General features: G+C 42.1%; 2 protein-coding genes across 2 annotated transcripts in view; both read right to left on the reverse strand.

The window, feature by feature from the left end:
* LOC126405076 (medium-chain acyl-CoA ligase ACSF2, mitochondrial-like) overlaps positions 1 to 5855 on the reverse strand; it is an 11292-nt gene extending 5437 nt beyond the window's left edge. Inside the window, exons 1-12 of the mRNA XM_050068612.1 lie at positions 5663 to 5855; positions 4319 to 4514; positions 4084 to 4212; positions 2332 to 2385; positions 1820 to 1938; positions 1518 to 1680; positions 1333 to 1428; positions 1062 to 1213; positions 886 to 977; positions 734 to 810; positions 545 to 652; positions 307 to 458 (exon numbers count right to left, since the gene is read on the reverse strand). Of these exons, the coding sequence (XP_049924569.1) occupies positions 307 to 458; positions 545 to 652; positions 734 to 810; positions 886 to 977; positions 1062 to 1213; positions 1333 to 1428; positions 1518 to 1680; positions 1820 to 1938; positions 2332 to 2385; positions 4084 to 4212; positions 4319 to 4514; positions 5663 to 5769 (1445 nt within the window). The 5' untranslated portion in view covers positions 5770 to 5855. The remainder of the gene's footprint in view (positions 1 to 306; positions 459 to 544; positions 653 to 733; positions 811 to 885; positions 978 to 1061; positions 1214 to 1332; positions 1429 to 1517; positions 1681 to 1819; positions 1939 to 2331; positions 2386 to 4083; positions 4213 to 4318; positions 4515 to 5662) is intronic.
* A 1293-nt stretch (positions 5856 to 7148) lies between these two features.
* LOC126405078 (medium-chain acyl-CoA ligase ACSF2, mitochondrial-like) lies at positions 7149 to 12837 on the reverse strand. Its single transcript, XM_050068616.1, has 17 exons — positions 12731 to 12837; positions 11687 to 11808; positions 11575 to 11651; positions 11096 to 11224; positions 10717 to 10770; positions 10148 to 10266; positions 9839 to 10001; positions 9654 to 9749; positions 9421 to 9572; positions 9247 to 9338; positions 9084 to 9160; positions 8891 to 8998; positions 8648 to 8799; positions 7971 to 8112; positions 7736 to 7846; positions 7585 to 7653; positions 7149 to 7474 (listed from the first exon to the last, which is right to left on the reverse strand). The coding sequence occupies exons 1-17, from the start codon at positions 12835 to 12837 to the stop codon at positions 7424 to 7426; spliced, it is 1821 nt and encodes a 606-aa protein (XP_049924573.1). The 3' UTR covers positions 7149 to 7423.
* Positions 12838 to 14137: the final 1300 nt, after the last annotated feature.

The raw sequence follows: 14137 nt of genomic DNA on the forward strand, positions 1-14137 counted from the left end.
TGTTCTGCTGGCAAAGCCCTGGGTCTTGACATTAATGTGGATGCCACTTGACAAAGCACCACCCTCACAAACACCAATGCAGACCCTTCACCAGTCACTGGTTCCGTTGTAGCTGATCACTGTATAGGATCTTACCCAGTCCTGTACCAGCGGTCTTGGGAGGATCATCCCAGTATCCATGCATCACACAGCTGCCTCTGATCATCAGCTCTCCTGAGGCCCCCAGAGGNCACCCTCACAAACACCAATGCAGACCCTTCACCAGTCACTGGTTCCGTTGTAGCTGATCACTGTATAGGATCTTACCCAGTCCTGTACCAGCGGTCTTGGGAGATAACCTCTCTGGTCCTCTCAGGATCATCCCAGTATCCATGCATCACACAGCTGCCTCTGATCATCAGCTCTCCTGAGGCCCCCAGAGGGACAATCTCCCCAGTAGTAGGGTCCACCACTTTGGCCTGTAGTGAAGACACATCAGCACACTAAATCACAGTATAGTTATGGTGATGTGCAGATAAAAGTTCATGCAAAAAATGGGTCGTACCTCAGTGTGGTTCATGATACATCCAACAGTATTTATCTTCAGCTCCTCGTTGTCTTGTGGGAATCCCAGAAATGTTAAGGGACTGTTCTCAGTGGTTCCATAACCTAACTGTTAACACACGATGCACACATGTTCTCATATGAGAAGATATACTCGTATAAGTTTTATATTGGACATAAAACCTCTCACCGTTATTTCTTTCATGTTCATGTCTGTTCTCAGTCTTCTCACTATCTCAGGAGGGCACGGAGAACCTCCCATGAGGCCTAAAACACAGCAGCACTTATTGAAAAGCTTGCTAAACACCAATCTAAATACAACACAGTCTTCAAATCACTCACCAGCTTCAATTGATGACAAATCGTACTTGTGTAAATCTGGTTGGCTGAGCATGTCAATGTACATTGTCGGAGTGCCATAGAAAAAATTGCACCTTCAGTGAGAAAAGTAAGAATCTATTAAGTTACATAATGTTGTTTATTTAAAAGTAATTTAGGTGATGAGCAGCATGCCATACTTTTCACTCTGAATGGCCTCTAGGTTGGCTCGGCTGTTGTAGCCAGGGGAAGGGAAGACCAGTGTGATGCCATGTACTGCCATACTCATCCCTCCAGCCACAGAGCCAAAGCAGTGGTACATGGGTACAGGCACACACACTCGCACCTGAGGCTGAGAGAAATATGGCCTTTAAGATTAATATCACTTTCACTACCTGCGTTTTCTTTAAGTCAAAAGACAAATATGGACTTACTCTCCATCCATAACCCAAAAGACAAATATGGACTTACTCTCCATCCATAACCCATTCGAAGACCCAAAAAATAAGCATTGTTTACGATGTTGTGGTGGGAAAGACATGCTGCCTTTGGACTCCCTGTAGTCCCCTGGAACAAATAAACAAGCATCATTTTCCAGTCAAGTTATACAAGGTATACAGTGCATGTGTGATAGTGTGAAAGATGCTGAAGGTTACTGATGTGAACTGGATGTTGATGGGCTCATCGAAGGACAGTTTACTCTGCAGATCCATCAGCTCTTTGTGGTGTCGACTCTCTCCTGCTTGCATCACATCCTCTACGTGGAGCATCCCTGGCTGTCTGCTATCTGTCACAATCACCATTCGCAAGTCTGGCAACCTGGCAGACCCAAAACAGGATATCCACTGTACCATTAACTGTAGATTGTGTGTTAAGTATTTACAGTCTCTTGCTCCCAAAATGAGAATACAGGAAGAATATGCGTTACATGTGACATTTCTCATTGGCTCAGTCAAACCTGGAGCTTTTGATTGTGCCTGTTGGAGCTGTGTTGATCTCTGGGCAGAGTTCCCTCAGCATCTCACAGAAACTTTGGGTTTTAAAGTGAGTTGGGCAGACCACAGCTTTACACTGGACCTGCATGTGACAAATCAGGTCTGTTGCATTTATATTCTCACAGAGTTATATATAAGGATAGTTTTTTTCTATGAAAATACATGTAGTTCTCTCATGTGGTGGAAGTCTCAGGTCTTTTACTTAAGTAAAATGTAGTAAATGTAGCAATACCGCAGTGTAGAAATACTACACAATAGTATTTCATTCAAAATACTAAAGTAAAAACTTGTATGCTGTATGACTCATTTCAAAGAACCATGTATTGTCTATTTATATTTTGTATTATTAATATGAACCTGAAAAGTAACTTGAAACTGAAGGTATAAAATAAATGTAGTGGAGTAAGTGTAAAGTAGCAAAAAACTGAAATACAGTACGGTACAAGTTCCTCAAGTGAATGTACTTAGTTACTACCTTCTTTAGAGTAAACTCCACTTCCTTCACCTGATAGGCCTGGTTCAATGGCACCTGCACATATAACAACGGTTTCACATCTTTGTATACAACCCCTCAACACATTTTCAAAGGTCCTTATAGGACATGCCATATTGTACACATGATATAATCTGCACTACATGATCACACTGCTCAAACAAATTAAGGCAACTCTTAATCGTCATAATATCACACCAAGTCAGTTTAATGTCAGGGATTTCAATTGGTCAGTTTAGGGAGAACACGTGATTGTGAATCTGTTTCACCTGCTTTGGTGCAAATGAAAGTGACAACAGGTGCAATGGAGAGGCAAAAGCAAGACAACCCCCAAAAAGGGGGGTTGTCTTGTGGTGTCCACAGACATTTGCTCTGCTTATCCTTCCTGACTGATTCTTCTTTAGTTTTGTGTTCTGCTGGTAGTATGAGGTAGTACGTGCAGCCCAGTCAGGTTACACAGATAGTCCAGCTCCTCCAGGATGGCACATCCATACATACGTGGTCATAGGAAGGTTTGCTATGTCTCCCAGCACAGTCTCAAGAGCATGGAGGAGATACCAGGAGACCAGCCATTACACAAGGAGAGCTGTACAGGGCTGTAGAAGAGCATCAACCCAGCAGCCGGACAGGTATATCTGCTGCTTTGTGCAAGGAGGAGCACTGCCAGAGCTGTACAGAATGACCTCCAGCAGGCTACTGGTGTGCATGTTTCTGACCAAACTGTCAGAAACAGACTCCATGAGGGCTTGACGTCCTCTCGTGGAACCTGGACTCTCAGCCAAGCACTGTGCAGCTCGATTGGCACTCACCAGAGAACACCAGAATTGGCAGGTCTGCCACTGGTGCCCCGTTCTTTTCACGGATGAGAGCATGTTCACACTGAGCACATGTGACAGGTGTGAAAGAGTCTGGAGACACTGTGGTGAACGTTATGCTGCCTGTAACATCATCAAGTATGACCGATTTGGCGGTGGGTCAGTGATGGTCTGGGGAGGAGGGTCGCACAGACTTCCATGTCACAGCCAAGGGTACCCTGACTGCTGATAGGTGAAATCCTCAGAGTGACTGCCAGACCTTACGCTGGTGCAGTGAGCCCTGGGTTCTTCCTGGTGCAGAACAATGCCTGGCCTCATGTGGCCAGAGTGTGTACGCAGTTCCTGGATGAAATCATTGATGCCATTGACTGGCCCTCACTGGATCTTACTGATGCCCTGAATCTGGGAGGATATCCCCCAGGACACCATCCGCCAACTCATCAGGTGCATGCCCAGATGACGTTGGGAGTGCATGCAGGCACATGGGGGTCATACACACTACTGAGTCACAGTATGAATTGCTGTGATAAAAGGATCAGCCTGTGATTTCAAGATGTACTTTCTACTTTTAATGGGATTTTGAATCCAGCCATCAATTGGTTAATGATTTTGGTTTTCAATGACTGGTGTTATGCCATTTTGTTCTCAACAAATCATACAATGTACATCAGTAAAGATTTTCAACTTAAATAATGTATTGATCAAGATCTGATGTGTGATTTAAGAGTTCCCTTAGTGTCATACTGTACATAGATATAAATACTTATTTCTTTTACAACAACAGAGTAGCTCTCCAGGGCCTCTGATAGGGGTCAATGTCCTGCTCACTGACACTTGACAGCAGGGTGTTTGGGAACACAGAGCACACTCTTTAACTACAATATTAAGCTGTAAATCTGTAAACAACTCCCACACTGACCAGTATAATTCCAGCTTTGGCTGAAGCAAACTGGAAAAGGATCCATTCATACATGTTGGGTCCCCAAACCCCCAGTCTGTCGCCTCGCTTCAGGCCCAAAGCAAGCAGACCTGCAGCTGCTTTGTCAACCTGCGTCACAACAGCAGATATTTTGTCACCACAGTAATCATTCTTCAGATCATGGATAGTTTTTAAGGGTTGAAACATGCATAAAGGCACCGAATCTAAAACCGACATCTTGTTGAAACTGTGCAAAGGTTTTCCGGATGCCGTCCTGCAGGAAGACCACAACTTCACGGTCAGGCCAGCGCCGCACTGTGGAGTCCAGGCACTGGCCTACAGTCAGGGGGAGCAGAGGGATGGTGGAGGTGCCATGGACGTAGCTGGTAGTCAGAGAGGGTTTGTTGGGAGGAGTGTCCACATGGAGGGACCTGGCATACATAGAATTAGGAAAGCACAGGTGTTTCACACCAAGAAGGAGCCACTGTTTCAGTGCACTGATAATAACCCTTAAAGCTGACAAAACATTACATAGAAAAACAGTCTGTGCTTATTTTTGTCATTATAGTCATGATCATTGAGTTTCCTCTTTTGTAATAAAAATGAATCTCCACATTTTCCAGTACGTTGGGTCACCATGAACTCAGAAATATTCAGTTGAATTCGTAGCAGAGGTGGCATAACCATGAACTCAGAAATATTCAGTTGAATTCGTAGCAGAGGTGGCATAACCTACAAGTACAGCACACGAGTAAAAGAATATGTTTTCCTAAGAAACAAGTAATTTTCATGTTCCTTTTTTGAACTGTAGCCCACCAGAACAAGAAGCATCTTCCAGCGTCAGTCCCTGCCCCAAATTGGCCGCACTTTTCATACCAATACTGCAATCGACTACTGCACACGTTCAGTAGGCAGCATACCCCAAAGTTAACCCAGTTGTTGAGCATTTCTCACTGGACTGAATCGGCGCCAATGAGGTTACCTCAACCTTTCACCTTTGACCTTTCACCTTTGATCCAATCAATTCATTGCTGAGTCCCAGTGGACTTTGTGCCAAATTTGAAGAAAGTCCCTCAAGGCATTTTTGATATATTGCATTGATGGACGTATGTATGTACATATGGACATAATGCCTCATTCAACAGCATAAAAGCTGTCCATTCTGAGTCAGCTGGTGTTATGCAAACAATTGTTGAATTTCTTTGTCATTAGTCCTAATGCAATGTCTCAATATAAGACTTGGCTCTGGAAGATGAACTGAATATTTATTGCCTGAAATTTATACCTAGATGATAATATTGCTTATCAACAGTTTGCAAATGAGAAATACAGGCAGTCAGGGGCACACTGAAGGTTAAAATGTTAAATGACAACCAGCTGTTTAATTTGACCTCCTCCTGGCTAAAAGTGATGGACCCAGTGAGATTAGTATTGTCTGTAATACTGTTTTTTAAATCACTGACTGACAACCAATTCTATGTTCTGATCTTTGTCACTTGATTTAAAAGCATCTTCAATAAGTATTTGAGTACAACCATGTTGCCATTTCACCACTGAACATAAAAAGCATTGAACTCACCGACCCCACTGGAGCAGACCTGTGCTGGGTAATTTCCAAGCTTTGCTGTGTTTGAGTCCATCCACAGATCTGAGACTGTGAGCACAGGATCTTAACAGTGCTGACATTGCTCCTAAGTATCAAACAGTCTGTTACAGCTGGATCTAAACACTCGCTGGTGAGAAGATACTGGGTCCTAACAACTAATATGCTCTTTTTTTCCTGCCTTTCTTGAGTTGAAATTTACCTCTCATGTGTAATCTTTAACTTCCACTCATTCTCACTGGCTACAAGCCAGTTGTCAATTTAGAAAGATGTATACTGTCTGCACTAAAAAAGCCAAAGACAAGGAGCTGATAACAAACATGAGCCACCAGGACCGAAAGAGGCTGGCACTACACATCAGTATATTTAATAATAACAATAATAATAATAAACTGATATATATATGCACCTTACATACAATAAATGCAGCACAGAGTTCTCTACAACGAGCGCATTATAAGCACTGAGTGCTTCACATGAAAATAGACATAGTGGACATAAAACAGACAAGGCAATTTAATATAAAAGGACATTTAAAAACAGTTTAAAACATGGACTGACTGATTCATAAAATCATAGATTTGTAAAACTATAAATCATAAAATCCAGTAAGATTCTAAAAGAGTTGCAGCAGCGTAAAGCGTAAATAGAAAGTGGAAATTTATTGAAACATCTTGTCTAACAAATTGACACAGAAATATTTCAAAGATGAACAATATAATGCCAAACCCTTGTCAACTTGACTTGGTAGCACAGAAATTGTATTGCACATTGCATCTGTTCCTGAGTTATGGCGCTGAATAATGGCCAGAAAAGTTACATTATGATGCCACAGTGAAGATGACCTTTGACCTTTGGATATAGAATGTCATCATGCTATTAGACATATGTGTGACATTTTGTCATAATTACATATACATTCTTGAGATATGGCTAAAACATGTTGTGTTATGCTACAAATGTCTGACAGGATAAAATGATAAAGTGATGACTTTTTTTCATTCAAAAGGTTGATAATCACAAACTGAACAAAATGTTGGTTTGAATGATTACAGCTTCACATGATGGGGCCTGCAGTGCCACCTACAGGCCATGGGATACTTTTTCCTGTGAACACGCAGATCCATGCCAAGTAGGACATGGATCAAGCATCCCACAGTGCAATCCAGGACCAACATTGCTACAAGCATCCCACAGTGCAATCCAGGACCAACATTGCTATCAACCAGTCAAGGCCCTCTAAAATCATCAGTGTGCTGCGCCTGTGCTTCTTTTAAAATTCTTTGAGCTTCTTCAGAGCTAAGCTACATTTACAAAGTAGAAGTTAGGACAAGTGAACAAAATCCTTATGAGGATTAGCTAGATGAGTTAGCTTGCTAACAAGGGAGGCTATGCTAACAAGTAAGCTTCCCAATAGGCTAGAATATTGTTTTAAGCTTGTTAGCATAGCCTACCTAGTTAGCAAGCTAACTTGCTAATCCTGCCGTAGTTTATGAGGTTTTTGTCCGGTGTTACGGAGAATTTTGTTCAATTGGACAAACTTAATCTTGGAAAACTTGGTTGAGCTCGGAGCAGCACAGTGATGATGTCAGAGGGCTGTGATCGGTTCATTGCAGTGTTGGTCCAGGAACGCACTGTGAGATGTTGATCCAGGAGCATGTCTTAATTGGTTCATTCACATCATGCAAAAGGACACCCCTCATTAATATACTTAACAGTTTTTCCACTAAAACAACATCAATGGAATAATTTCTTCTCCATTTCTTCCTTCAGTATGTTCTTCTTCACCTGTAAAAACAAAAAGCAGCAGCCATTTCAGTCTCAGTGTAGTAATCAACCATATTTTACCGCTGCCATCTTAATAGTTAGGTTGTTGGTGTCAGATCAAAAGCGTGTACCTTTCCTACAGCTGTCAGAGGGTAGCTGTCTACGAACATCACATAGTGTGGGATCTTGAAGTGAGAAATCTAGGAAGAAACAACACAAACTGAAAAGCTGTGCTTTGATTATGAGTATGCTGGGATATTGTATTAAATCACCTACTCTCACCTGGCCTTTGCAGAATGCTTTTATCTCCTCTGCACTGGAGGTCTGGCCCTCCTTCAGCCTGATGCAAGCACACACCTGCTCACCCATCCGCTCATCTTTCACTCCAACCACCTGGGAAACAGACAGAGAAATACAACAACTAGAGAAAGTTTGGCTTCAAGGTGTATTTTTGCCGTCGGCTGTTCAGAGACAATGTCTCTGATCTTTGCTGCCATCTAGTGGTTTCAAGTCTCACCTGCACGTCCTGAACTTTGGTGTGTGTAGCAAGGAACTGCTCTATCTCAGCAGGGTAGATGTTCTCCCCTCCTCGGATGATCATGTCCTTTATGCGTCCTTCAATGCGGCAGTATCCCAGACTGTTCAAACTGGCCGTGTCACTGTGTAGAAGAAGAAAAAAACAAAACACAACGTATAATGGAGTGCTTAATGAAAAAAGTAGGTTACATTAACTGTTAACAATGTGTTTATGTAAAAAACAACAACAACTGACATATCTAAATATTAAATGTAATTCTAAATGTGAAATCTTCAAGGGGAACACCACCCAAAGAATGAATTCCAGTATGTTATTTCCATGGCCAAGGAAAGTTGAATCAATATGTGAACATGAACTACTCTCTCTCAAAGCCAGAAACCGGAGAAGTCCCAAACTTGAGATATCATAGGATATAAAGTCTGGAGGTGCTCCAAAGCCTGATTTTGTGGACCCACATCATGTTTGTTTGGAATGAGGAGAAATCAGCTAAATGTGAGATGAGTGAGCTTAAGATTAGAAATATATCAGATAATTGTAACTGAATTTCTAAATTTGACACTGTCACATGTAACATACAATATTTCCCACCTGAGCATGAATCCTTGTATTTACTTTTTTAATACCCATTAGCGCACATGGTACATGTAGGATCTTACCCAGTCCTGTACCAGCGGTCTTGGGAGATAACCTCTCTGGTCTTCTCCGGATCGTCCCAGTATCCATGCATCACACAGCTGCCTCTGATCATCAGCTCTCCTGAGGCCCCCAGAGGGACAATCTCCCCAGTAGTAGGGTCCACCACTTTGGCCTATAATGAAGACACACCAGCACACTAAATCACAATATAGTTATGGTGATGGGTAGATAAAGGTTTGTCCAAAAAATAAGACATACAGTACCTCAGTGTGGTTCATGATGCATCCAACAGTATTTATCTTCAGCTCCTCGTTGTCTTGTGGGAATCCCAGAAATGTTACGGGGCTGTTCTCAGTGGTTCCATAAGTACACTATTAAAACATGATGCACACATGTTCACACATGCTGGAGAAGCTATACTGACATTAGTTTAATACAGGATGTACAACCACTTACCATTATGCCTTTCATGTTCATGTCTGTTTTCAATCTTCTCGCAACCTCAGGAGGGCATGGAGCACCTCCCATGATGCCTAAAACACAGCAACACTTAGGTAAAAGCTTGCTAAACACCACACCTGTTCCAATACAACACAGTAATTTTTTAAAAATCACTTACCAATTTCAATTGATGACATATCATACTTGTGTGAGTCTGGTTGGCTGAGCATGTCAATATACATTGTGGGAGTGCCATAGAAGACACTGCATCTTGGGTAAAAAACAAGAATCAGTTAAGTTGCATAACTTTGTTTATTTGATAGTCATTTAGGTGATGAGCAGCATGCCATACTTTTCACTCTGAATGGCCTCTATGTTGGCTCGGCTGTTGTAGCCAGGGGAAGGGAAGACCAGTGTGATGCCATGTACTGCCATACAAATCCCTCCACCTACAGTACCAAAGGTGTGGTGCATGGGTGCGGGAATGCACACTCGCACCTGAGGCTGATAGAAATGCGGAAAATAAGATTTATTACATTTCACTACCTGCGTTTTCTTTATATCAAAAGACAAATATGGACTTACTCTCCAGTCATAACCAAGTCGAAGACCCAAAAAATAAGCATTGTTTACGATGTTGTGGTGGGAAAGACATGCTGCCTTTGGACTCCCTGTAGTCCCCTGGAACAAATAAACAAGCATCATTTTCCAGTCAAGTTACACAAGGTATACAGTGCATGTGTGATAGTGTGAAAGATGCTGAAGGTTACTGATGTGAACTGGATGTTGATGGGCTCATCGAAGGACAGTTTACTCTGCAGATCCATCAGCTCTTTGTGGTGTCGACTCTCTCCTGCTTGCATCACATCCTCTACGTGGAGCATCCCTGGCTGTCTGCTATCTGTCACAATCACCATTCGCAAGTCTGGCAACCTGGCAGACCAAGGACAGGTTATATTACATTCACAGCACCATTAACTGTAGACAATGTGTGAAGTATTTACAGAGTCTTGCTCGCACAATAACAACAGAGGAAGAACATGTGTTAAATGTGACATTTCTCATTGGCTCAGTCAAACCTGGAGCTTTTGACCGTGCCTGTTGGCTCTGTGTCGATCTCTGGGCAGAGCTCCCTCAGCATCTCACAGAAATTTTGGGTTTTAAAGTGAGTCGGGCAGACCACAGCTTTACACTGGACCTGCATGTGACAAATCAGGTCTGTTGAATTTATATTCTCACACAGTACTATATAAGGATTATTTTTTCTGAGAAAATACATGTGGTTCTCACTGGTGGAAGAAGTACTCAGACATTTTACGGAAGTAAATGTAGCAATGTCACAGTGTAGAAACACTCTGTTACTAGTAAAAGTCCTGCATTCTAAAATAATACTTCACCTAAAGTACTAAAGTAAAACTCGTATGGTGTATGACCTATTTCAGAGAAACATGTTTTGTCTATTTATATTTTTATTATCAATATGAACCTAAAAATTAACTAAAAACTAACGGTATAAAATAAAGGAAGTGAAGTAAACAACAATATTTGCCTCTAAATTATAATATAGCAGAAGTATAAAGTAGCAAAAAAACAAACAAACAACTCAAGTACAGTACAGGTACCTGGAGTGAATGTACTTAGTTACTACCTTCTTTAGAGTAAACTCCACTTCCTTCACCTGATAGGCCGGGTTCAATGCCACCTGCACATACAACAACAGTTTCACGGCAAATGTACATGCAACCCTTCACCATACATTTTTCAAAGGGCTTTGAAGTAAATACCATGTCTTACACATGATACATTCTGCACTACATGGCTGAATGCCATATTACAACATACTGCATATAGAAATAAATACTTCTCTTTTACAACAACAGAGTAGCTCTCCAGGGCCCCTGATGAGGGTCAATGTCCTGCTCACTGACACTTTACAGCAGGGTGTTTGGGAACACAGAGCACACTGTTAAACCACAAGATTAAACTGTAAATCTAATTTCAAATCTGTAAACAACTCTGATACTGACCATTATAATTCCAGCTTTGGCTGACGCATGTTGGAAAAGGACCCATTCATACGTGTTGGGTCCCCAAACCCCCAGTCTGTCGCCTCTCTTCAGGCCCAAAGCAAGCAGACCTGCAGCCGCCTTGTCAACCTGCACCAACAAATGTCACAACAATAGCAGGTGTTGTCACTGCTGACAGTAGAATTCTGACATTTTACAATTTAGCTTTCCTGCCTTTGTTAGCGTTTAATGATTTCTTTTTACTGCATGCAATGAAGGTATTCCTGTAATTCAGAGGACGTGATGATTTCCTTAAGAAGAAAATAACAAATTCACATTGTGAATATAAATTTCATGGGAGCTGCATCATTTAAAGTCACTGACACACCAGACAGTCATTTTAAAAAGGCACATTCTGTGCTTTAGGATTAACACGTGATTTTGTCAGGTGTAAAAAGTTCTAACAGCTATTTTATTGAGTTAACATTGAAATGAATCACATCTTGTTGAAACTGTGCAAAGGTTTTCCGGATGCCATCCTGCAGGAAGACCACAGCTTCACGGTCAGGCCAGCATCCTGCAGGAAGACCACAGCTTCACGGTCAGGCCAGCGTTGCACTGTGGAGTCCAGGCACTGGCCTACAGTCAGGGGGAGCAGAGGGATGGTGGAGGTGCCATGGACATAGCTGGTAGTCAGAGAGGGTTTGTTGGGAGGAGTGTCCACATGGAGGGACCTGGCATACAAAGAATGAGGAAAAGCACAGCAGTCAGTTTAAGTAACAAGTAATTTTCATGTTCCTCTTTTTAATGCAACCAAAACAAAAGGCATCTTCCAGCGACAGTCCTTGGACCAAATTGGCCACAATGCTCATATCAATACTGCAGTCAACTACTGTGCATGTTCAGTGAGTAGCATACCCTGAAGGTAACCCAGAAGCTTTTAACTTTTTTGGTGAGCATTTCTCACTGGACTGAATAGGCACCATCTTGGGGTCAGGTTTTCGGATCTAATAATACATCCATGGGCTACAACTTTGCAAGTGATCTCTCCAGCCCTCCGTAAGCTCAGTCCTCCTCTGCTTTAGACTAGCAAGACTACATTAGCCGGTACTAGAATAACAAACCCAAATATCTTCTGATTAAACTGTAGTTGGTTGAGATGCATTACGGGTAATTTACAGTGACACAGTGACCTTTGACCCTTGACCTTTAACTACCAAAATCTGATCATTTTTCTTTGAGTCCAAGTTGAGGTTGGTGCCAAAATTGAAGAAAGGCATTCTTGAGATTCTTGAGATATTGCAATGTGACCTTAAACCAAGGAAATCTGATCAGTTCATCAAGTTCAAGTGGACGTTTGTGCCAAAGTTGAGGAAATTCCCCCAAGGTGTTGTTGAGATATTGTGTTCACAGCAATGGGACAGACAAAAACGTATAGCCACACCTGTCACCGGAGCAGAGGCATAAAACCTGTCCATTCTGAATCAGATAGATAGTTGAATTTGTGCTTTTTTAAATTGATGAACAACCAATCCTATAGGCTATTTAGATATCTCACAATGATCTTTGTCACTTGGTTTAAAAGCATCTTCAATAAATACTTGAGTACAACCATGTTGCCATTTGACCACTAAACATAAAATGCATTGAACTCACCGACCCCACTGGAGCAGACCTGTGCTGCATAATTTCCAAGCCTTGCTGTGTTTGAGTCCATCCACAGATCTGAGACTGTGAGCACAGGATCTTAACAGTGCTGACATTGCTCCTAAGTATCAAACAGTCTGTTACAACTGGATCTAAACACTGTCTGGTGAGCAGATACTGGGTCCTAACAACTAATATGCTCAGTTTTACCTGCCTATCTTGACCTAAGTTGAAATTTACCACCCATGTGTAATCTTTAACTTCCACTCATTCTCACTGGCTAATAGCCAGTTGGCAATATAAACTGCACTTAAAAAGCCAAAGACAAGGAGCTGATAACAAGCATGAGCCACCAGGACAAGAGGCTGGCACTACACATCAGTATATTTAATCATAACAATACTAATAATAAACTGATATATATATGCACCTTACATACAATAAATGCAGCACATAGATCTATTTCGACCTCACTCAGACCGTCACCACGGTCCTCACCTTGAATGATGCCATCCTACTACCTATCCTCGAGACCCTATGTCAACAAAGTCATGTGACTGACCTTAGGAGGCTTGACTCGTAGTCTATAAGAGTATCCGGGTGACACTGCCTCCTCCTCTTTGCCTTATTCGCCTCATCCGAGACCGTGAGTATTCTCGCTTTCAGGACCACACTATTCTCAATCCGTCACTACGGTGCAGGTGCCCCTAGTGTCCCTGTGGATTGCGTGTGGGTCGATAAGTTTAATACATGTTCATTGTTGATTTCTGCTCATCCTCACAGGTGTCTTTCCAGGTGAGGAGTGCTCCCGAGTGAGTTCGGTAGCAGCTAGCAGCGGCGCTGGTAAGTGAACGGCTTGTTCTCACCATCGTTCGTTATTATAAAGTAAGTTTAAGTTTGTTTGTGCCCTGACGACTCGCTGTTCGCAGCGGGAGGGACGTTTGTTTGGCCTACCCTCGTGCGTTCGCGCACAGTGAGTGGAAGCCATATAGGCCTAGCCTCGTTTTCTTCAACTGAGGTCTCTTTTTGTTGATTTTGGTTATTGGATTGAACGCTACTCAAGTTTATTACAAGTAAGTGAATTAGTGAACTAATTTGAGTTATATTATTCTCATACACCGGTCGGTGTTGTTTTGGTTTGTTTGTTCACAATATTTCAATTACATTTTTGAACTGATTAAAGCTATTATACCATGGTCTGGGTGAATACTCAATTCTGATTGGCTGCAGGGTGTCCGTTAAAAAGTGTTATAGGACAGCTAAAAAGACGTTCCGGTCAAATTGCCTGATGACAGGTTCTAAATTATTGCGCTGGCTCAACTGCTAGTTTGTAACCATAGCAACGGAGACTCAGAGCAGAGGCAACGGATTACAACGGGCATCATGAGTGATTTTATCGTTTCATTTAATTTATTT

The sequence above is a fragment of the Epinephelus moara genome, chromosome 18, assembly GCF_006386435.1.
Source record: "Epinephelus moara isolate mb chromosome 18, YSFRI_EMoa_1.0, whole genome shotgun sequence".
In the NCBI taxonomy this organism is placed as follows: Eukaryota; Metazoa; Chordata; class Actinopteri; order Perciformes; family Serranidae; genus Epinephelus; species Epinephelus moara.